A 23,927-nucleotide genomic window follows, 5' to 3' on the forward strand; every position below is an offset into this window, starting at 1 on the left:
TACCTAATCTGAATACAACCTTTTCTAATATGCAAATTAATAAGTGGCGGTGCACAAGCTCAAATACAGAAATAGCACAGAATATGACGTATTACACCAACATTCCAACTTAAAACAGATTTCAGCCCTTAGCTACGGAAGACAGTATGGAGGAACCTTCTGCAGCTTCTACACTTCAAAAGGAAAAAATTCCACCTATCTGCTTAAAGAACATTGAGAACTATCAGCTCTTATTACAAAACATACAGAATCATGTACAATCAGAATTTCATACGGAGTTGAAAGGTTCAATCATAATAGTATACGCATCAACATCCTATGATTTTCGATCACTTTCTACTTACTTTGATTCAATTCATCAGCAATATTATGCTTATAAAAATCCCTCTGAAAAGAAATTTTCTGCTATTATTCGAAATGTACCCTACTCTCTTAGTGATCAAGAGATAAAAGTCGCCCTTGAAGAACTTAACTATCCAGTTCATAAAGTAACGAGACTCCTAGGAAAGAACAAACAGCCCACTCCACTTTGTGCGATAGAACTAGACAACAATGAACAAGGTAAATCAATATTAAATCTCATTCGCCTATTTTACAGTGTAGTTAAAGTCGAAATCAGACGCCAATTCAAAGAGATTCTTCAGTGTACAAGGTGCCAAAATTTTGGTCATACTCAGAACTATTGTCAACTCGAACCACGCTGTGTACGATGTCTAAAGGCTCATAATTTTTCTCAATGCCCTAATCCTAAAATAACACCGCCTAAGTGCGTGAACTGTCAACAACAACATCTAGCTAATTACAGAGGCTGCGAACACTATTTACAATTGAAGGAAAAATTCTCACGTGGTGTTCAGTTAAGACAAGAACAACGGACTCATATTCCAGAATCTTCGCAACCATTATTTCAACGCAAAGTAAATTCTCAACATCAAGTAAATCCTTCAATGTCTCAACCATCTACGTCAAAATTTCAAGCAAATTATCGATCTAACACATATGCAAATGCAGTGAAAGGATCCTTTGATCAGAGTCATCGTCGCCCTATAAATCAACCTGCTCCAGAATCTCCCTCTACATCTCTCTTAACAGATCTACTCTCTAAGGTTATCCCACACATCATCACTCTCTTGACTCCATTCTTGTCAGAAATTAGAGATTACTTTATCTCTTCTCTGTCATCTTACTTCCAGAATGGCAGCAAATAATATAATTTCTATTCATCAGCTCATTATAATCAATTGGAATGCTGATGGTATTAGAATGGAACGATCTTCTCTGATTGCCTTTTTTGTCAACACACAATATTATGATAGCCTGTATCACAGAAACTCACCTTCTTCCAAACGAAGTCTTCACTGTTCCAGGATATAAAATATACAGAAACGATGGGAATGCTTCAACTGCATCTGGTGGTGTTGCCATTTTAATTAAACTTAATATTACACATCATCAAGTCCTTCTTCCTTATACATCTGATATAGAAACAGTCGGAATCAAAATTAAGTGTGCTTATAAGCCCCCAAAATATTTGCTAAATACTGCATACCTTGCTCTTTTATTTCCCTCAGTCGGCTCAACACTCCTTGTGGGCGATCTAAACTGCAAACACACATCATGGGGCTGCAGAGTAACGAACCCAAATGGACATCGTCTTTACGACTGTATTAACAACCTTGGTCTCCATATTCTCGCACAAACTGAACCAACACACTATCCGTATAATCCCGTCAACCTTCCTGATATCCTTGACATTGGAATTCAAAAGAATATTCATTTACCAACTTATATTGCATCATTAACAGCACTTGATTCAGATCATTGTCCAGTGTTGATTACTTTCCACTTGTCTCCTAATGTAACACCTCAAGTGCAACGTCTTATTAATGGTTTTGTTCATTGGGATAAATTTCAGTTGACTCAAAGTTAGTCACAGAAGATCATCCACTAACAGCAAAAGACATTGACAATGATGTTCAACATTTTACGGACACAATATGTTCATGTGTAAATTATTCTACATTGTGCTCCAAGCGGCCATTAACCCGCTACTACTTACCATCTTCCATACTCCAATTCATTAAGGAAAAACGTCGTATTCGTAGACAATGGCAACGAGAGATGCAACCATGGCAACGGAAGAAGCTGAATTATCTCATACGATTAGTCAAGACAAATCCTGAACAACATCGTCTGCAGTCGTATCAGTCTTACTTATCATCTCTATCTGCAGCTGATAATACTCTTTGGTACGCCAGAAAGCGTATTCTGCGCGAGCCAACAGCCATCCCAACACTTCGTGTAGACTCTCAAATAGCCACAGACACAGAGTCGAAATGTAATTTGCTTTCAGCTCATTATCAACATGTATTCACCCCAAACGATAATAAAAATGAACAGACTACCTCTGAATTTGAAGAAGAACTTATAGAAAATATTAATAAACCGACTGTGCCAGAGAAAATTTCCTATACTACTCCGCAAGAATTGTCTCACTTTATTCAAAGGCTTCCAAATAAAAAATCTCCAAGTCATAATCTTATACCAGTGGCGGCTCGTGATAAAATATTATGTGTGTTCACAATTTTGTGGTTCCAAAATCGAAGAGAATTTGAAATTGTACGTTTAGTCTAATATGAAATGTCATGATTCCAATGTTTCACTATCGAAAAAACCGTATATAAATTCAAAACGACATATAATAATAATAATAACAACAATAATAATAATAATAATAATAATAATAATAATAATAATAATAATAATAATAATGAAACTCAGTCTTTCTATTTCCAATTTTTTTTGGTAAGCCAGTTTACCAAGTTCTTTACTGTTCCAAATTTCATTGAACAGAGTTCATTGTTTACGTTTGTTAATAATGAATACATACCACAGTCCCGTTATTTACAAACGCGTGTGTTCAGTAATATATTTTGATTCACAACACACTGATACACTATAGCCTACACCAGTACTGTAATCCCATTCGCATAGATTGATTGCTATAAATACATGCCAATAAATATTATTCTAAAATATTATACACTACCATACAGATACTTACATTCATACCACCACCACCACCACAGTCAGCCAGCACGTGTTTGAAAGTCAAACTATGCTATTATGCCGACACTGAAGTATAGTAATTCACAAACTACACTCTCGTAACCATAGACAAATAAATAGAAAGACCCCCAACTCAATGCATTACCTTCGACACGCTATTGACGCGACGTCAAGACACTTGGCGGCAAAACATCGGAACTACATCTCGTTACACATAGCGGCAGAATGCGGAACTACATCCCTTGTTACACGGCCCGATCGGTATTACAGGTATCCGTTATGCCAACATTAGAGCACGATCGGTACTGCAGATACCTATTATACCAACACATACTGGCATTTTTCATATCGCCAAAGGAGTGTGTAATGGTTTATCAGTTTAAATAACATGTTTAACCATAATATTTATATCACATTTTTGTTCTAACATGTGAATATAAATATAATGGTTGAACATGAAACTGAAAACCATTAACACACTCCCTCTTTTAACACAGTCATTTAACCCTTTTATTAAATTAATTTATCAAATTTGACTAATAAAAGTTTTTGCATCTTCTAGATCAAATATGTAATTGAGATACAAGATGCGAATAGGATAGGATACTTCTCTCCAAAACACCTTAAGCACTATTTTTAAATAATGTTATGTATCATGTATTGGAAGATAAAAACAAAGATTGACTTTGGAATATTGACTTCGAAGTTATTATTGGTCAGTTATATAATTATAATTCGCTCTTAATTTTTTTATGTCTAACATTAGCTTGAAAATAGTCATAAGATGTTTTGCTGTGACATAGTACAACGCACGTTCATAAACATTTATAAAACACCACTTTATTTGTTTTACACTGTCAGAGCTGAACATCTATTTTTAAAAGTAACTGCCATTAGTTTAATATATGGATATTAAAAATCTAAGTAATCAATAATCACCACTGATAAAGAATACAAAGAAAACTATTTGTCTACAACAGACATAAAATTAACTTAGACTTTTAATAAAAACACCATTAAGAAATACAAGTAAAAAAATTATTTTTCATTCTCTGATGTATAGTTGATTCAAAACACTCAACATATTAGAAAAAGTGCAATACAATTTATTAGAGATAAGTCTATACTTCGCAACATTTCCTAATTTTGAGCTTTGATACTGAGTGTTTGATTTGGTTGTGGCCCCATTGCTCAAAATATGTTGTTGTTGTATTCTAATGCCAGGGGTTTGACAAAGTCATTTGACCTCTTGCACTCCAATATTTTTCGAAGATATTATCATGGCCAGCCACTGAAGCACAGATTTTAAGGTGTTCCGAATCCATTTCTAGGTTTGAGTTGCACAGTGGGTAGTTAGGGGACTGATATATTCAAATTCTATGCAGGTGTTTGTTTGGCCAAACAGTCATGGCCTGTTGTCAATCTAAATGCAGCTACAGACGATTTTCGTGGTAAATCGGGAATTAACTGTGGATTATGATGCAGAGAGTTCCATTTTTTCCCTCGAGATTTGTGTTATCAAATTTTGTTTGTTGAAGTCTAAGTATGTAGATTTAATAAATCTTTTCACAGAGTAATACGTAGATTTAGTAACAGGTCTGTAAGTAGCAGTGCTGCCCTTCTTCGCTAAAGCATCAGCATTCTCGTTTCCCAGGATTCCACAATGGAATGGTATCCACTGGAATACAATTCTTTTATTGAGTGATATTAATTGAGAGAGCATTTTAGTTATTTCTGCTGTTTGAGATGAAAGTATGTATTTAGAGACTATTGATAGAATAGCTGCTTTGGATATAACTGTATTCTTAAATTTATTGATGTGGCATAGAAGATTCCTGAGACATTCGCTTATTACAATGATTTTTCCGTCAAAACTTGTTGTTCCATATCCAAGAGATCTATAAAGTGAGATGAGACAAAATATTGTACCATATTTACTCTCTTCTTAGCTGATGTTATACGACAAGCATTCCATTATAAAAAATTTAGTTGCTTCTGTACCATTAAAGTAGTCCCGCCCAGAAATCAGATTGGGGGATTATTTTGCTGCATAGAATTGGAAAATATCAGTCTCCTAACTGTCCATTGTGCTACTCAAACTAAGAAATGGATTCGGAACACCTCAAAATCTGTGCTTCAGTGGCTGACCATGACAATAATTTTGAAAAATACTGGAGTGCAAGAGGTCAAATGACTTTATTGTCAAATGCCTGGCATTAGAAAACATCAACATATTTACTCTGGTAATGATAATATCTTTGAAAAATATTGTAGTGCAAGAAGTCAAATGACTTTATTGTCAAACGCCTGACATTAGAAAACAACAACATATTTACTCTCTAAAAATTCCAAATAATGCACCCAAATCTCACCAGTTGCAGAAGCTGCAGATTCGTATCGCTGCCACTGGACTCCCTCCTATGCCCTATAGATGACACAACTGAAATGCTCATTGTACTAGTAATTATTATTTGTATTTATATTACTATGTAATGTTAACTTAGGGTCTTAAAGATCGTTAGATTTATCATTGCCCTATATATTACAAAAATTATATTGCTTATAATGTAGAAGTCAAGTACTCTACTTTTTTTTTTCAGATGAATGAATGAATTCCCCTTATTTTCCTTCAATTAACTGAAGAAATCAACTCATTAAACGAAATGAGATAACAATGATAATAATAATAATAATAATAATAATAATAATAATAATTTATTCTAGTACCGAGGTCATGGAAAGCATGGGGCTCTACCTCCATGCTCCCCAAATGCCTTCTTGGCATGTTACGGGGATACCTTCGCCTTTTACCTTTAATAATAATAATAATAATAATAATAATAATAATAATAATAATAATAATAAATGAAGTCCATTACCATACACTTGTCAACAAAATTAAACACAATTTTGTTAAAAGATAAAGACAATGAATGAATCACTCAATGAAAGAGAATACAGGTTCAAATTGATGCCACAGTGAAGTGCAATGAATGAAGCAATTATGTTAGGTGGTGAAAAAGGCTAATGTAAGTAGGCTGGTGATGAAGTGGGTCGTAGTTCTTGAGTGGGATACCAAGCATCCCTTGATGGAATGGCCCCTCTTTGTAAGTTATATCTGAAGTCACCGTTATACTGATTACTGCGAAAATGGCTTGCACATATATAGGCCCTTCTGTAAGGATGAGGATTTTCTGCCACAGCTGCCCACATGTGGTACCTGTTACAATCAAAATTCTATTATTATCTTAAAAAAATACACAAACCAGGGTTGGTATTAATTTAAATTAATGATTTAATCATGATGTAAATAAAATAATTTTCATTTTATTTACATCAAATAATTGTTACTACTTAAATCACAGATTAAAATTAAATGCACCTAACATGATTAAGATGAGACATTAACTTCCTGAAAAAAATATATAAACGTTTTTACATATGACTGTTCTGTTGCTTCTTAAAACTATTAGCAATATATATGAGTAGCAAACTTGCATCTCTGCAATGAACAAAATATTTTCTATGGTGAAATATATTTTTCTTCCTATGAATTCATATAAAATTTCACCACAGAAAAATCTTTGTTTATTACAGACATATAATTCTAGCATTTTCTGAAGAAATGGACAGGTTTTGAAAGTTTGCTTCTCATATGTCTTTTCCCAACTCCTAATTAAGGAGCAACAGAACACATGGTACAGGTAGTCAAGTAGAGCCTACTTTCGGAATCACCACCTAATTAAAGCACAGTATGATGTTGAGGATTGAAATGAATAGTTGTAGCTCATAACAATATTCAAAGTAAAAGTTGCACAATGCCAAATGGACTACGTATTTATTCTGAAAACACACAATGCTAAGCTCTTCTGATAAATTTATTTGTAAATATTAATCTCCCTAAATAGTTGAATTCTTTTCTAATGAATAACAAACTGAGCATAATATCTTGCCTAAGTCCAAGCTAATTATTATTATCATTAAGTGCAGGTTATTAGTGCTGTAACTCTTCATGTATTAACAATGAGGCCTATGTGTAAACATAGTAAATTATTTTTGAAGCGATGTTGTTAATTACTTAAAATAACACATTAACAAAATACACAATTATGTAGGAACTAATGCACAAATTAAGTTTAAATGAATTACAAAAGAAGGCAAAAACTCATTTTAATAAATTAATATGAATTTGACAAATAATTCCCACTTAAATTTAAAAACCACTACAGTTTACCAACCCTGACTATTTACTGATGATATATAAGGATATCTTTGCATTGAGCTTATGCTAACGGCATTGCTTACCTTTTAAGCTGTGCTGCATTACTAGGCGCAGGAAACAGGAATAACCAGGTCTTCTCATTACTAACCCATTTCTGACAGTACACTGCAGCACATTCACAGTGTAAAACTCCGCCATTTGTCTTTCTATTAACTGAAACAAACCAGCAGTAGCCTAGTATCATATAATGCATTAATAACACTACATTTCATAGAACAATTGAAGGATTGCAGTATAATCAACGTTTGTGAAATATTCCTGGAAGAATTCTATCCACGAGTCTATAAAAATAATAAATATCTCCGGCAATTTAACTCTTTTTATTTTATCAAAATTATTCCAGTAAAGGTACTACTGTTAACTGTAAAGTCAAATTTCTAAAATATATCTTTTCAGGAACAACACTTCTTTACTATTGCGTTACCAAGCTAAGGTATCCCGCCATCCTTTGGTAACGCAACTGTAAAGAATTACACCGGGAACAACATATTTAGTCATATCAGATTCTGTCCCACGAATTTTAAGATGTCTGACCAACTTAACTTAGCTATATACAAAAATAAGATGTTCGTTCATACCCAAAGTGTATATTAACTCTGTTAGCTTACCTTTAAAGCTCTTGGCGTAATTGCAGTTAGGCCTAATACACTGTTGTAATTCAACACAGAAGTCAGTTGATCATTTGGTAGTGGTAGACGGAAGGTAATCGCGTTCTGAAGTTTATCCCTGAAAACAATTACAGATCTCAGTTTAATAAACGTTTAAGATATGATGGAAGAATTCAGTTTAAATTAGAAAACATGACGGTGCAGTTAAGCTGCATCTACACGGTTCAATTTTTCATGCTCGTACGCACGCAGTCTGGGAAGAATATTGAAAGAATCAAGTTTAAAGCGCATGTTGAATTAAGATAGGTACATTAAGATTTTCTATCTACAAGGTACGCCATATTAATATTAAAATACCATGTGATGGAGTGTAAAAACCGATTATAGTTTCACTGACCAAGTTCTGCAGCAGCGAAAGCTAAAATAATATATTAGCCTGCACATTGTGTGCACTTCCGTTATTATTAAATACCAATCTTGCAGGCATTGCTTGAATGTGTGAAGTTGAAAGAAAAGTTGAACCGTGTAGATGTAATCTCAAACATATTTCTTTCTTACCTTTTACGTTGCGAATTATTTCTCGTTGCAGGAAAGCACCAGTAACTTCTCAATTAACTCGATCTGTTCAAATTTCTTCCTTAAGCAGCCATGTTCGTCCATTCCATAATTTACACAAGATTTAAACAGAATAGGAATGCCAACATCCAACAATTGATCAACTGAACAAATGAGGTTAATAGGTCATACACAGTACACTAATATGGCTACTTTGTCCTCGAATGAAAATGCAAATTAGCTATATAGTAATAGTAATAATAATCCGAATATTATAAAACTGACACATTCTGTAAATAATGGATATTAATAATATCTGTTTAAAACTGTCATATTGGCAAAACTTATAACCAAAGAACTTTCGAAACCAAAGAGTTTTGTACTGCTAATTTTACAAACTCTGTGATCGAAATACAGCCAGCGCTGTCCTGACCACATGCAGCAAACTATGGAACATCTATGATCATCCAACATCTATCATTTGAGTTAAACCCCCCTGCTCGTAACAGCACTGTACACACATCTACGTAAAGTAAACGTTCCTACTGTCAGATGCTGACATCTACAGGCTTTTAAATTTCCTCTTCGAGATATAGCACGTGAACGATAGGCACCGATGCACCTGACATCTGTAGGATAGATACTCATCATGTCCACTTCACGCTTTGTGTTCTTGACGAGTCATAAGCGGCCAGCTAAAGACAATTTTCTCCCGCGCATGCGTGAAATTCCCGTAACCATCTCCAAAAGAGCACGGCTTGTACGTGAACGGATGTTGCCAAGTTTACATAAGAAGTTTATGCAAGATGCGGGAAGTTTAAAATACTCGATTCTGATATTATACATCCCCACTACGTCAATACGGTATCAAATAATAAAACTAGTCGTGCATTAATGGAAACAAGGTGTTCACGTGCTCTTGTGCTCTTATTGACGCACCGCCACTGTCTTATACCCAACATTGTACTAAAGAAGCTTACCAACAAAGCTCTTACTTATTTGACGATAATTTTCAATGTTGCCCTTTTAATTGGGTACTTTCCTAGAGGCTGGAACCTTGCTGAAATCATTGTTTTTCATAAGCCTAACAAACCTAAGCACTTGCCATTTAGTTATCGACCCATTAGCTTACTGCCCACGCTATAGAAATTGTTTGAGAAGGTTATTAATCATCGCATTTGTAAATTTATGTTCCAAAACAAGATAATACCAGATTTTCAGTTTGGCTTTCGTCCGAAACATTCTATAACACACCAATTGCAAAGAGTCACTGAATCCATTATAAAAGGCTTTGATGAAAAACAGTATACTGCCGCTCTGTTTCTGGATATTGCCCATGCATTTGATACTGTTTGGTATGATGGTTTAATGTTAAAATGATATACAATTAGCTTTCCTGACTGTCTCACACACATCGTGAAAAGTTTTTTATCTGAACGTCAGTTCTCAGTACGTATAGATGGCATTAAATCAACGCTTCGTCCAGTTTTAGCCGGAGTACCACAAGGATCCATACTGTCACCACTTCTCTTCAATCTCTTCACATATCAGATTCAATGTTTGCAACTTCACACATAGCTATGTATGCTGATGATACAGTTCTCTTTTATTCTCATAGTAACCTAAATACTGCAATCAGCACCTTCAGTTCAGACATCTTTACAGGAGCTGTCTAAATGGTTCTCTGACTGGAGATTACTAATCAACATTACCAAGACAGAAGCTAAAATCTTCTCTTTAAGGCCTATTCATAATCCACCTCCTTTGATTCTTCTAAATGAACAAGTTACATGGCTCTCTAGTCAAGAAGCTGTAAAATATTTGGGACTATTATTAGACACGAAACTTACACGGAACGCCCATATAACTCGCATTGTTACACTAGCCTCCTCCAGAATTTGAAAATTATACCCTTTGGTTAATAGACGTTCACAAATTGGATTGGATTGTTCAATGCTACTCTACACCTCGCTTGTACGACCTCTTTTAACTTAAGCAGCGCCAGTGTGGGGGACAGCAAATAAGACTCACATGCATCGCCTACAAGTTCTCCAGAACAAGATCCTGCGAACAGCAACAAATGCCCCCTGGTTTGTAAGAAATCAACAACTGCATCAAGAATTGGGAATTCTTCCACTAGAACAGTACATCCATTCAATATCAAAATCCTTCTTCAACAAACCTCCTGACGTTCCTGGAGCTGTGACATATAACATTGGAGCAAGATCTTGTCAGCCATCTAGACTTAAAAGAAAACTTCCTCAAGACATCTTTCTTAGCGATACTGACGACTCTTCATAAATTTAACACAGAAATTCATTATATTTTCATTCTCATAATTCACAAAAATGATTAATTAACTAATTTAAATTACTTAGAGGAGCCTTTAGAGCCAACCTCAGCATGATATTCTGTATGTGATATTCCATAATTTAACAGTGGTCTGTATAGCAAGTTTGCTGGCCGACCAATAATAAAAAAAAAGGATGATTTGTCACATTTGAGTACAGTGGCCTATTTTCGTGTATTTGAAAGAAAATATCGTAAATTTGTTGGATGCCGAACATAACAAGACTTGTCAAATAGGATCACTTCAATAGCTTAAGTATGTAAGGACAAAGTGACAAAATAAATTGATTTCTCCTTTTGCCTCAACGACTGCTATAAAACAAGTTAGTTTAATACAGAATGGCGAAATAAAACGGGAACTAAAAGTAATCTTAAATCTAATCCAAAGACGTACCTACAAACATCACTGTTTCCAGACATAATGGATTATGCCATTACCAATCAATGCTTTCATTGAAGGCCTCATGATTTTGTAAACATTACAGTTTCTTTGTATCATGATAATGTTACACCATGAGTGATAATGCTTGTAATGAATGAAAAAAGAGGAAGACAGCAGAAGTATCTATGGAGTCTCGTCGGAAAATAAATTCGTATGTCAGTTAAAGAATATAAAGAAATTATTCGTTCAGTTCATATTAAAATTATGAATCCCGAGTGAATAAGGTTTCCTTTAAAACACGAAATTGTACATTTGATAGATTTCACAAATCGTTAATAAAGTTGGTGTGTAATCAAAATGTATGGAATAGGTTGCTATTGTTCTTATGGGTTTACCTCATATCTAAGAGATTTATTGGTGAAGATGGCCAAAAATACCATGTTTCAGATCTTTCTTTCTTAAATCATGACCGTATTTTGTAGAAAACGAAAACCGCAAGCTTAAGTGAAACTGCAGTTGGATGGGTTATTTTACGACGCTGTATCAACATCTAGGTTATTTAGCGTCTGAATGATAAGAAGGTGATAATGCCGGTGAAATGAGTCCGGGGTCCAGCACCGAAAGTTACCCAGCATTTATTCGTATTGGGTTGAGGGAAAACCCCGGAAAAAACCTCAACCAGGTAACTTGCCCCTACCGGGATTCGAACCCGGGCCACCTGGTTTCGCGGCCAGACGCGCTGACCGTTACTCCACAGGTGTGGACTAAACTGCAGTTGGAAAGAGAGGGTCTTGTTAGATATGATGGATTATTTATCTCAAAGATGAAAAGAGGACTTTTTACAAAATAATGATACATTATTATTTCAAACATAAGGAATTTGACAGAATAATGATTGTCATAAAAAGTTAGAAGTGATTTATAATTTTCATTATTTTACGAAAAATTTATTCTTCATAAAATAATGTACGATTAATTTTTGTATTTAAGGGTTGAAGGAAATAATCTGTTTCCATATTGATGTTTATTCTTTTTCGTCCATTCATTACACATAGTACAGTATAGTTCACATAACCTGTGACATTTCGTAATCCTATGGTACAAAGTCTCATTTCACCCTGTTTGATATTTCATCACAATTTTCATGGTCATGAATGAGTACACATAAGGAATAACATGAAAAATATTTAAAATTATGGTTACCTTAATAACATTTTTACAACTACATTGTATGACTACAAAATTGCGTTTTGGTTTACCATAAACCAAGCACACAAAAGACAATGCATATGAATAAGTATGTCAATAACGATATGTAAAGTCGATATAACCTCTTCTGATGTTACTTGTCCATAACTCACCAATGGCGTTCTTTCACGAATACAAGCCAGTTAACATAAACAAAAGTCGGTTAATCAGCTACAAAATTTATGACACAGAATACTTAAGAATTCAAATCACGTGGTAGTCTGTTCTGACACACGTAGAATTATAATAAAAGTGATTCTACTGAACTCCTGAATTAGTTAAGACACGATGAAGAAGACATGTCACGGCCCCATATGCAACAACAAATACGAGAAAATAGCTTTCGGATGGCAACAGATAGAATCAATTTCAACGCATGAATCAACTTAATCCTTAGTTGTGAATGCTCAACTTCAAGGTATGTATTTTAACTGTATAACCTTTCTCGTTTTGTTTCCGTTCCAGGTTTATTGCGGACCACGCCTAAAAGTTTCCTACTGTGTTCTAGCGTCCACGAAGTTTCAGGTTACAAGAGTGAAAGGAACCATCCCACATTCATCGCATTACCAAATATTCTCGCCAATATTTTTTAAAACAATCTTTAAATTATCCTTAAAAAGAAACTCGCATCACAGATATCGGAATTGAAAGTCACATCGCGTTCTTGGGTTCTCAACCTACAAGACCTCGAGAACACTTACCACAAAAACCGCATTAGAAATGTTTGTTGCTCATATCCTGCAGTACTCGAGTACTTGAGTTATGCCTACCAGCGAAACGGATTTAGAAAGTGTCTCGGCTATGTGCAACAGATCGTGGCTATTCAGACTATTCGGCTCATCGAGGCACTCAACACGAACACGGCATTAAAAACATTTCCCGTCTCTTTGGCGGAGATAATTGAATTTTAGGCGCATTTGAAAGGTTCCTCGCCTGTGTGCCGGTGTTCATGTCTTCTTAGGCTACTCGAATCCGAGAAATATTTACCACAAACATCGCACTTGCACGGTTTCTTCCCTGTGTGCAGGCGTTTATGTCTCTTTTGGCTGCCCGTACTCGAGAAGCATTTACCACAAACATCACATTTGAAAGACATCTCGTCTGTGTGTTGGCGTTCATGCTTTTTTAGATCCCTCGAGACGGAGAAACATTTACCACAAACTTCACATTTGAACGGTTCGTCGCTTGTGTGCAAAGATTCATGGATTCTTAGGTGACTGGAACACGAGAAACACTTACCACAAACATCACATTTGAACGGTTTCTCGCCTGTATGCATTCGTTCATGTCTTGTTAGATCACTGGAACACGAGAAACGTTTCCCACAAACATAACACATGAAAGGCTTCTCGCCTGTGTGTCGGCGCTTATGCTTTTTCAGGTCCCCCGATATCGAGAAACACTTACTGCAAACATCACATTTGAACGGTTTCTCGCTTGTGTGCAAATATTTATGAGTTCTTAGGTTACTCGAACACGCGAAACACTTACCGCAAACATCACATTTGAACGGTTTCTCGCCTGTGTGAAAATATTCATGAGTTCTTAGTTTACTCGAACATGAGAAACACTTACCGCAAAAAACACATTTGAACGATTTCTCGCCTGTGTGCAAATATTCATGAGTTCTTAATTTACTCGAACACGAGAAACACTTACCGCAAACATCACATTTGAATGGTTTCTCGCCTGTGTGCATGCGTTCATGTCTTGTTAGGTTACTCGAACACGAGAAACACTTACCGCAAACATCACATTTGAACGGTTTCTCGCCTGAGTGTATGCGTTCATGACTCGTTAGGTTACTCGAACAGGAGAAACTTTTTCCACAAACATCACACATGAAAGGCTTCTCGCCTGTGTGTCGGCGCTTATGCTTTTTCAGGTCCCCCAATACAGAAAAACACTTGCCGCATACATCACATTTGAACGGGTTCTCGCCTGTGTGCAAATATCCATGAGCTCTCAGTTTACTCGAACACGAGAAACACTTACCGCAAACATCACATTTGAACGGTTTCTCCCCTGTGTGCAAATATTCATGAGTTCTTAGTTTACTCGAACACGAGAAACACTTACCGCAAACATCACATTTGAACGGTTTCTCCCCTGTGTGAAAATATTCATGAGTTCTTAGTTTACTCGAACACGAGAAACACTTACCGCAAACATCACATTTAAACGGTTTTTCGACTGTGTGCATACGTTTATGTCTTGTTAAGTTACTCGAAAACGAGAAACACTTACCGCAAACAACACATTTGAACGGTTTCTCGCCTGTGTGCATGCGTTCATGACTTTTTAGGTTACTCAAAAACGAGAAACTTTTTCCACACACATCACACATGAAAGACTTCTCGCCCACATGTCGGCAGTTATGCTTTTCCAGGTCCCCCGACAGCGAGAGACACTTACCGCAAACATCACAATTGAACGGTTTCTTGCTTGTATGCAAATATTCATGAGTTTTAAGGCTACTCGAACACGAGAAACACTTACCACAAACATCACACTTCAAAGGTTTCCTACCATTGTGTAAGTGTTTATGTCTTCTAACGTTATCAGAATACGAGAAACTCTTACAACAAATATCACACTTGAAAGGCTTCTCGCCTGTGTGGACGCGATCATGTATTCTAAGGTCGACAGTATCCTTGAAACACCTAGTACAAAATTGGCATTTGAAAGGTTTCTTCTTCAGCTTTGCCGATTTCGGGGAACATATTTTAGGCAATTCAAATTCCAATTGCTTTTCATCGACGTGAGTCCACACCTGTTTTCCCGGGCAACCTGAATTCTTGGGAATCTCACACAAAGTCCCGTTCTCTTCAAGTGCAAGGCTGTCGAATTCTGATGACACAGTTCCCTCATTGGTGGCTGCAATCCTTAAGTAAATACACTATCAGTCTATTAAATACTCACAACTACTGTAATACACATACAATTACAGAATATTTAAATCAAAACAAACCATTTCACCAGGGGTACAGTGCCATTAGAGATTCATTCTTGTAAATAATTCATGAGTAATGTTGAAAGTATCAAAATTCTCAACAATTTGGTCCTAAACTCGACAACAAATTTCATAAGGATTACACAACGGTTGTCAAATCTTAGGTAGCATTTATTTTTAACAAACATTTCTTCCCAAAACCATCTGCTTTCGTTTACATTGTGGCAACCATTATGGAAAGTTCTCGCTGCCTATGGAGTAGAGCACGCGTGCGGCAGAAGGGAGAGCGCGAGGAAGGTAGGCGGGGGAGAGGGAAGACTAAAGTCAGCGGGAGCTGCGACGCGGCGCGGTGAAGGGAAAGAAGACTGAAGCCGGCCGGATTGGAGGGTACGGACGTAAGGATTCCTAGAAAGAAAGGAGGCCAACTGCGGCGGAGAGTGGAGAAACTTCTCGAAACAGATTGTTGCAACGAAACGTCCAGAAAATCGAAGGTACGAGAATGTGTGACCTAACACATATAAAGCGCGAGCAGTTCAGAACAGAAGTCAGTTTTTGTGAACCAGCCATGAGCGAGCAAGGAAGCCAGCCTTCGAGACAGGGGTTCGACGTGAGTCGACTTGAGTGACTGTGGCAGCGCTCAGGCAGTAGCAACGCGTCCTGGAGTCTCGGGTTCGACACGCAGCGAACTTGAGTACCTGTGGCAGTGCCCAGGCGGAAGCAATGCATGCGGAAGTCTTGAGTTCGAAGTGCAGTTGATTGTCTCTGGAAGTCTTGGGTTCGATATACTGTGAACTCGAGTGAATGAGCTAGACAACTAGCCAAGGCAAAAGAACTTTGAACTGACAGTTTTGTTTTGTAAATACTGCTTTGTGAACATTAGTTGAGACTAGGAGTACATTGTTCTCAATAATCCTAGTGAATTGTCATTGTCGTCTGAAGAGAGCAATAACGAATACTGTGTTGCTGTGTGGAGTGGAATACCCATTGTTGACGGGAGTGTTTAAATTCATAAATAGAAAGCCATTATTGTTGTGAATAAAAGTAATATTATTGTTGAATTAAAAGTCACAATATATTTTTTACGGCACAAACATGCTATTTTCTGCGATTATTTTGAAACTGAGTATTGGAAATGAGTTATAACTTTGTCTAGCCATTATTATTGTGATGTATAAATTGTTTATACTTTGTTAAGTTAGTCACTTCAAAATTTGGCAGTGGAGCAATCCAATCCAGGTCGTAGTGAGTATTGTCAACAGTAAACTCACGAGAGGTTTTGATTTGTGTAGAGAATATTAAAATTCGAGTGGGATTAAATTGACTATTACACGATTAGGAGCAAGTATATAAAGATTAGGAAAAATAAAGTACCCTAATAAAAATAAGCTATTAACTGACTTAGGAAAATCTATTGCACTAATGTTAGCATCAGGAAAAATTTTGAGCAGAGGCGCCATTTCTAGTTGACTATCTATGCGGTAAAAAATGACCATCGCAAAACATGTTTCTAGGACTGTAAAGAATTTACAGTTTGAAATGTTGGAAAAAAAAAAGAAACAATTGGTAGAGAGGTGATAAAATCAGAAGAAATTGTATAAAGATTAGAAGAAATAAAGACCTCTAATAAAATTAAACAGGTATCAATTGACTTGTAAAATTCTATTTCACTAATGTTAGTTTCACCAAAATGTTTGAACGGAGCAGCATTTTCAGTTGACTATCTGCGCAGGAAACGATCACAAAGCATAATTTATAGTAGAGTAAAGAATCTGCAGTTTGAAATGTCGGCACACAAAGAAACGAATGCTAGGCAACTGATAAAAAGAAACAAATGCTAGGGAAGTGGTAAGTTTGTAGCGATAACCAGACGTGATTGGTTGAAAGACGTCCTTTCGTATCGTTTTATTGGTGAAAAGTATTGTGACGTAGTAAGAGTGAAATAGTCAAGGGAGAATTTGTATTTGTATTATCTCTAGCTTAGTATTTGTTGTTTTGCGAACGTAAAAATGTCTTCCACTTCTCGCCACCTGAGTAATTGCCGCTTCTTACCCTACATGAAACATAAGCTCCATTTTTCTTCAGTGCCAAACTTTCCCTGGCCACAATTCCTTCCCATTAGTAACTACGACATAAATATGTGCCTTAGTATTAATTTAACACATCTGCCTCACTGTCTGTAAATATGGAGAGAACACTGCAAACATCACGATTTGTATTCAATTCAATTTCATCACTCTCATAGCCACTTGCAAGGAAGTTGTTTTCTTTCTACCCTGAAGTTTTCCTTTTACCGGATCATCATTCATGCTACTACCATTGATGCTGGAACAGCCTGTTACACTATTTACTGGACTATAATGTTAAATGGTGTTTTAGAATATACTGAGATACCGTATTTGCAGTAGTAAATAATCACATTGATCAAATTTTCTTGAAACAAATATTTCAAAATGAAATACAACTGTAGTCCATGAACAATTGTGTTATGAAGTTGAGGGGTGATTTCTATCCATGAGGTTAAACATTTTTCACGCAGGATCCATAACCTCTGTCAGTCTAATTATTACGTGAAAGTAAACAGGTTTAATTGTACAAAGAATCATATATCTATAACTTACAAGTTCTACACAGGACAGCTTAATAAAACAGTCAAATACAAACTGAATGATTTCGCGACTTCACACATTCAATATAACGATGCACATTGACTTTGGTAAGCATCCATTTCATTGCCTCGTGTAATGGTAGATGGAAGCACACTATGGGGAATATAATTCCATCACAGTGGCGCCTCAAATGGCAAACATCGAACTCTTGGGGGACTAAGTAATACACAATGCGTTTTGGACCATAGTTGGGCGCTTGGACCATAGTTACTGGAAATGACGGTGTTGAAGAATAGGAGAGATAATAGCTTTAATGCTAAGAACTCTGGTTTAATAACATCACCGACAAGTGTCTTGTGTGAGTGGGACAGTAGGGATAGGTCTATGCAGTGGAAGGGGAAACAGTGGCCAAACAGAAAGAAATCAGAACCTGGTGGAACATTGTTTAGAACCATTGTATGTATTATTGCAGTTGTAATTCCAGTGCCGTGAAAGATTGATGTCCTTAACTGCATTAGAATGCTTGAAAATTCGTACGAACAAACAAATGAATAAACAAATAAATTAGGAAAATTAGACTTCCTAAATGTGATGAGAGGTTCGCAGAAAAACTATTGGAATGGACTGAAAATGGTAGTTTATTATTTACTAGGGAATTAGAAAAACTTCAATTATAAAGAAACTGTAGAATTAAGTTAAAGATTTCAAGACCCTAGGATGCAATATAAATGATTGCATGTCCATCTAGATTATTTTCTTGAAAATCTAGGCACTTTTAGAGACGAACATGAAGAAAGGTTTGAACAGTACTTATGAAAACCAGATATCAAGAGAAGTGGAGTGTGAATGTGAAGTTCTTGTGAAGCTGCTTCTGAACAGTCAAGAAAACGGTCACTTCAAACACAATGAACTCCCTACGTGAAGACTAGTACACAACACTCACCTTTCGGCAAAAACCTCGTAGCCCTCTGCCGTCACTTCCAACCTTGGCTCCTCATTGAATTCACTCTGCTCTTCCTACAAATACAGAGCAAACAAAACAAAAAGATAGCTCAATCTTACGTGAATAAAAGCGCATCGTTTTCATGTGCCACACAACTGCATTTAACTGTTATTAGGCCTAACAGAGATCTTAGTTAATAAAAGACAATTTTTGTGGCATATATTACCTTTTTCAACATGTGGCTCCTAAAGCTGTACTGGTACCAGTAATTTAAAATGCTGTGGCACATATATATATATATATATAATCTGTTTTAATCAAGCAGGTGGGGAAATTCGAGGGTTATATGAGGAAATGATTACACTCATTCTTTTAATTAGGTTATTTTACAACTCTTTATCAACATCTTTGGTTATTTAGCGTCTGAATGAGATGAAGGTGATAATGCCGGTGAAATGAGTCCAGGTCCAGCATCGAAAGTTACCCAGCATTTGCTCATTTTGTGTTAAGGGGAAAAACCCCAGAAAAAGTCAACCAGGTAAATTACCAAGAGCGGGAATCGAACTCAGGGCCACCTTCGTTCGCGGCCAGACGCGCTAACCGTTATTCACAGGTGTGATCAAATGAGTATACTATAAAATACAGATAAATGAGGTATATGTATATGCATTGATACACTGAATATATTTTCAATTTTATATGAGGCACTACAAGTACTGTTGTAAAAAGTTTGTGTCCGTTACAATCAAAATGCAACATAAACAATGTTAGAACACACAGTGCATTCCTTATGCTCCACTCACCTCAGGTTCACGTTTCACCACAGGTAACGAAATTGGCACCGGAACTTCCTCAAATTTTATCTCAGATGTGAGATCATGGCTCCAGTCCTCATATTCCTCCTTTATACCAGTCACGTGCTGATCCACAAGATTCCGTTCCTGCAGTACAAAGAGATATCTTAAATGAACAATTTATTACAGGGTGTTAGAACACGATTTCTATTGTTATCAGCTGCTCTCAATTAGTTGATATTCCTCAGCCTGAACACAACCTACAGCACGTGCTTTACACTGTGACGAATAGGGTCACGATTCGTATGAAAACGTATATTATCTATGCAGAAACATTAGCCAAGTGCAGATTAAATAAATTAAGAGATTTTCCTTGATTATTTGATGACGGTGCAACAACTATTAGATTAGTTAGCGTCGATGGAACTGGTAATAGAGAGATGGGATTTGGAGACATGAGGCAGAGGACTCGACATGGATTACGTAACATTCACATTATGGTCCGGGAAAACCCAACCAGGGAATCAGACCATGCGTGAATCGAACCCGCGCCCGACCGCAACTCCGGATCGGCAGGCAAGCGTCTTAGCCAACTGAGCCACGCGAGTGGCTGCAATGAAGTTCTCGGAGAACAGAAACAGATAATAAAATAAGTAATAATAATTGATTTAATCTAGCAGAGCTAAGGCCAGTAGGTCTTTTTTCCCGTCCAGCGAGACTCTACTTCTAACTGAATACAACTGGCCTACATTGTTATAGTTATTACTTTAATATTTAGACCGTAAAAAAGCATGAAAGTGAATAATGAAAATTCGATAAGTAATGTTAGTGAGACAGTAATAAACGCTGATAAGAAACAATAATAATAATAATAATAATAATAATAATAATAATAATAATAATAATAATCGCTAATAATTAATATACTGCTAACTTACTGGACCTTCTATACTATCCTACTGCAACTACTTGAAAACTAAATGCGTGGTGAAACATTTAATTATATTTAGATACGCAACACAAGCGATCAACCACAATATCATAGATGAACCCTGGTAACCATGTTCTAATCTTTAAGTTACATTGCAAGCCAGCGTATTAACTGTAGATTCTGTACATAGTTTACAAAATACGTTCTATTTCAGAAAAAAAGCACAAAGAAAATAATTATAGCTTACATATGTTAGGTGACTAAAGAGGTCGCAAGCTGAAGTTGAAGGCACATCTGCTGCACCATATGCATGCTACAGATGTCAATATGGACTTCACTTAGAATATGGCTTACTTCATAACTAAGTATTGCATTAGAATGTAAAATATATTAAAAAGTGAGAATGGTATATGAAAAAAAGTGTCAATAAAAACTGGTAATTATAAACGACATGTCGTTGAGTCAATGATTCAATTGAATTAAAATTATTTTCAGACTTTTTTCTACCTCCTAGATGTCTCCCCTTATTCCGTCTTTTCTTAACTCTACTTTTCTCACCTAGATATCCCTATCTCTTATTGTACCACTCACCTATTCTCTCCTACATCTGTATCTACTTTTATTTTATTACTCCATCAATTCTATATTGTAATTCTACATATCTCAAGTTATACTACCATATCACAAATGTAATTTCACTTACCGACTCTCTGGTGTTGCCAACTGCGATATGCAAAAATGTTAACAACTGACTATCACCGGAAAAAATTCGAAATAAACATCACCCAACAAAACGTATCAAGTCACCCCAACGTATCAAGACACTCCGTTTTACGGTACCTTAGGGGTTTGGATGGGATTCGTTCTTGGGACCTCTGGCAGCGTAGTACCTCGACTTAACACGTTCGGCTAAACAGCTACGTTGTGAAATAAAGTTTAAAATACTTCTCTTATGTTTACGGTACGATTAAAGGAAATAAATAAAATAGACAAGGCAAACTTCGGTAATCTAAATTATTGTTGACGTTTAAAAAACAATAATTTACTTGTTTATAGCAAAGGAAAGCTCGAAAATATGCATAAAGAGGATAATATTGACGAGCATTATCTATGACGTCACATTTCCAAAGCAACCTGATAAACAAACATTGTTAGCAGGAGCGCCATTTTCAAGATACGATGATAACACAGTCTAGTATATACAGTCACGAAGCTCAATACGTAGTAAATATGCATCCATAGATAGTTGCTGACCACTAGGATCGCTAATATCGCCACATTACAGACAATGTGAAATAGTACCTGCACAGTCTATTGTTCCTAGCGCCCTCACAACTCAAGTTTCGTGACTGTATATACTAGACTGTGGTAATAATAATTTATTGCATTAGCCATGTAAAGTAAAAATAAATGTAATTTGAGAAGACTTTTCAGTGATTTGAGCAGTGAAGAAGATGAGATTGATTTCGCCATGTCGTATAAACTAATAGGCCTACCTGACAAAAGAGCAAAGAAATGTGTGAGATGCAACTAAAGTGATAGTGTGAATTGGCAAAGGAGGGCAAAATAGTCAAACTATTCATTCTTTTTGAAGTGTAAAAGGAAACGTCTGTAACCCACAACACATGGTTCGAAAACACAAAAACAACTAGGCCTGGAGACATTGAAATGAGTTTTAAAAAGAGGAGACAGGGAAAGTGGAAATGATCATTTATACGTGTTTGAGTTCCTGTATCGTGAATAACAGAAACTGAAAGGGATTACTACGCCCAGTGAAATGTTTCCGTAGTTTCTACAGCATATCCACGACACATATCCAGGGTACGAAATGGAAGGATTGAAACCTGAAGACTACATTCCTCAGCAATGACTGATAGTGTCATACGAAAAATATTTTTTTTTTGGAAGTGTTCAATTATTAAAAGAAAAACTTAGCGAACTATTGTGATAGAGTTACGTATTATAATATGAGCAATAACTGTACGAAGTCTTCAGTTAACAGTGAATGTTATACCTAGTGAACTATAAAGCGATCACCAAGAAATCGTTCATTTAGGCTAAGTTATATCAACTATTGGTAATTTAATTCTGAGCGAGTTACCTACCTACGTACCGCATTACAATACGAACAATGATTGTGAGAAGAGTTCAGTTAATGAATGGTATAGTATACCTAGTGAACTATACAGCGGTCACCAAAGAATCGTTCACTTAAGTGCACTATTTAATTCTGAGTGTCACCTAGCAACAGGAATCATGTGCTAAATTAAGACTCTCAACTGTCTTACCCGTGTAAGATAAGTACAAGATATGCTATGGTGACAAAGAAGACGAGGATTTGCAAGATATCTTTTGTTTCATTAAGTCCATTGAATATAATTTGAGAGATGTACACTTTAAGCCATAAGGTAAACTTATATTTATATGAATGGCGCATATACAAAAGAGAGTTACAACATACCTCTAATATAGGTTTCTTCTCATCTGTGTCGTCACTTGTTTCTAGAGACAGTGGGTCGACCTCGAGTTCCGCCTTGATTACAGCCATCGTAACTCAAAGAATTAAGAAACTGACATCCATTTGCAGATCGTAAGCTGTTGGGAAAACGACTTTATTCGTTGTTACAAACTGTTATTTTTTACGGCGAATATGGAGTACTATGTTAAGATCCTTATGAATATTGATACTTAACGCGGAAAGTATGTGCCGCTGTAATCAGAAACCACTTATACTGAAGCAATACATATACCGTAATCAATCTAGAATGATAATATATTCAAGATTAAAGCCCATGTTTACTTAGAATATACTATATGTACTTCCAGGAAATGTCATATTTCAGCGTCCCAAATGAAGTAAGATGCAGAGACAAGTTCGCGTGATCACGGAGATCTAAAGGGCAGTGACACTAACAAGCAAACAATGCATAGGCATCATTTATGTCGACAAAGGATTTATTTTATTTTAATAGGTTATTTTATGACGCTTTATCAACAGCTTAGGTTATTTAGCGTCTGAATGAGATGAAGGTGATAATGCCGGTGAAATGAGTCCGGGATCCAGCATCGAAAGTTATCCAGCATTTGCTCATATTGGGTTGAGGGAAACCCCCGGAAAAAACCCCAACCAGGTAACTTGTCCCAACCGGGAATCGAACCCGGGCCACCTGGTTTCGCAGCCAGACGCGCTAACCGTTACTCCACAGG

The 23,927-nt window shown here is 36.2% G+C and overlaps 1 protein-coding gene and 1 long non-coding RNA gene across 2 annotated transcripts; both read right to left on the reverse strand.

Annotated features, from left to right (window-relative positions):
- Positions 1-3,889: 3,889 nt before the first annotated feature.
- On the reverse strand, positions 3,890-8,052 carry LOC138691539 (uncharacterized). Its single transcript, XR_011329903.1, has 2 exons — positions 7,375-8,052; positions 3,890-6,289 (listed from the first exon to the last, which is right to left on the reverse strand). It is a non-coding gene; the product is annotated as an uncharacterized lncRNA (long non-coding RNA).
- A 4,202-nt stretch (positions 8,053-12,254) lies between these two features.
- On the reverse strand, positions 12,255-23,616 carry LOC138691540 (zinc finger protein 665-like). Its single transcript, XM_069813582.1, has 4 exons — positions 23,182-23,616; positions 19,799-19,936; positions 18,996-19,069; positions 12,255-15,378 (listed from the first exon to the last, which is right to left on the reverse strand). Exons 1-4 carry the CDS (start codon positions 23,266-23,268, stop codon positions 13,401-13,403), a joined length of 2,277 nt encoding a protein of 758 aa, XP_069669683.1. The 5' UTR covers positions 23,269-23,616; the 3' UTR covers positions 12,255-13,400.
- Between the last annotated feature and the right edge of the window lie 311 nt (positions 23,617-23,927).

The sequence above is a fragment of the Periplaneta americana genome, chromosome 16 (assembly GCF_040183065.1).
Source record: "Periplaneta americana isolate PAMFEO1 chromosome 16, P.americana_PAMFEO1_priV1, whole genome shotgun sequence".
Taxonomy (NCBI): domain Eukaryota; kingdom Metazoa; phylum Arthropoda; class Insecta; order Blattodea; family Blattidae; genus Periplaneta; species Periplaneta americana.

Bases quoted from the DNA above. Each gene is read 5' to 3' on its own strand.
- LOC138691540 (XM_069813582.1), bottom strand. From the start codon at position 23,268: ATGGCTGTAATCAAGGCGGAACTCGAGGTCGACCCACTGTCTCTAGAA. The intron at 19,937-23,181 runs GTATGTTGTAAC...TTTGTACTGCAG, and splicing joins AGAAGAAACCTATATTAGAG to GAACGGAATCTTGTGGATCA. The intron at 19,070-19,798 runs GTGAGTGGAGCA...CTGTATTTGTAG, and splicing joins TGGTGAAACGTGAACCTGAG to GAAGAGCAGAGTGAATTCAA.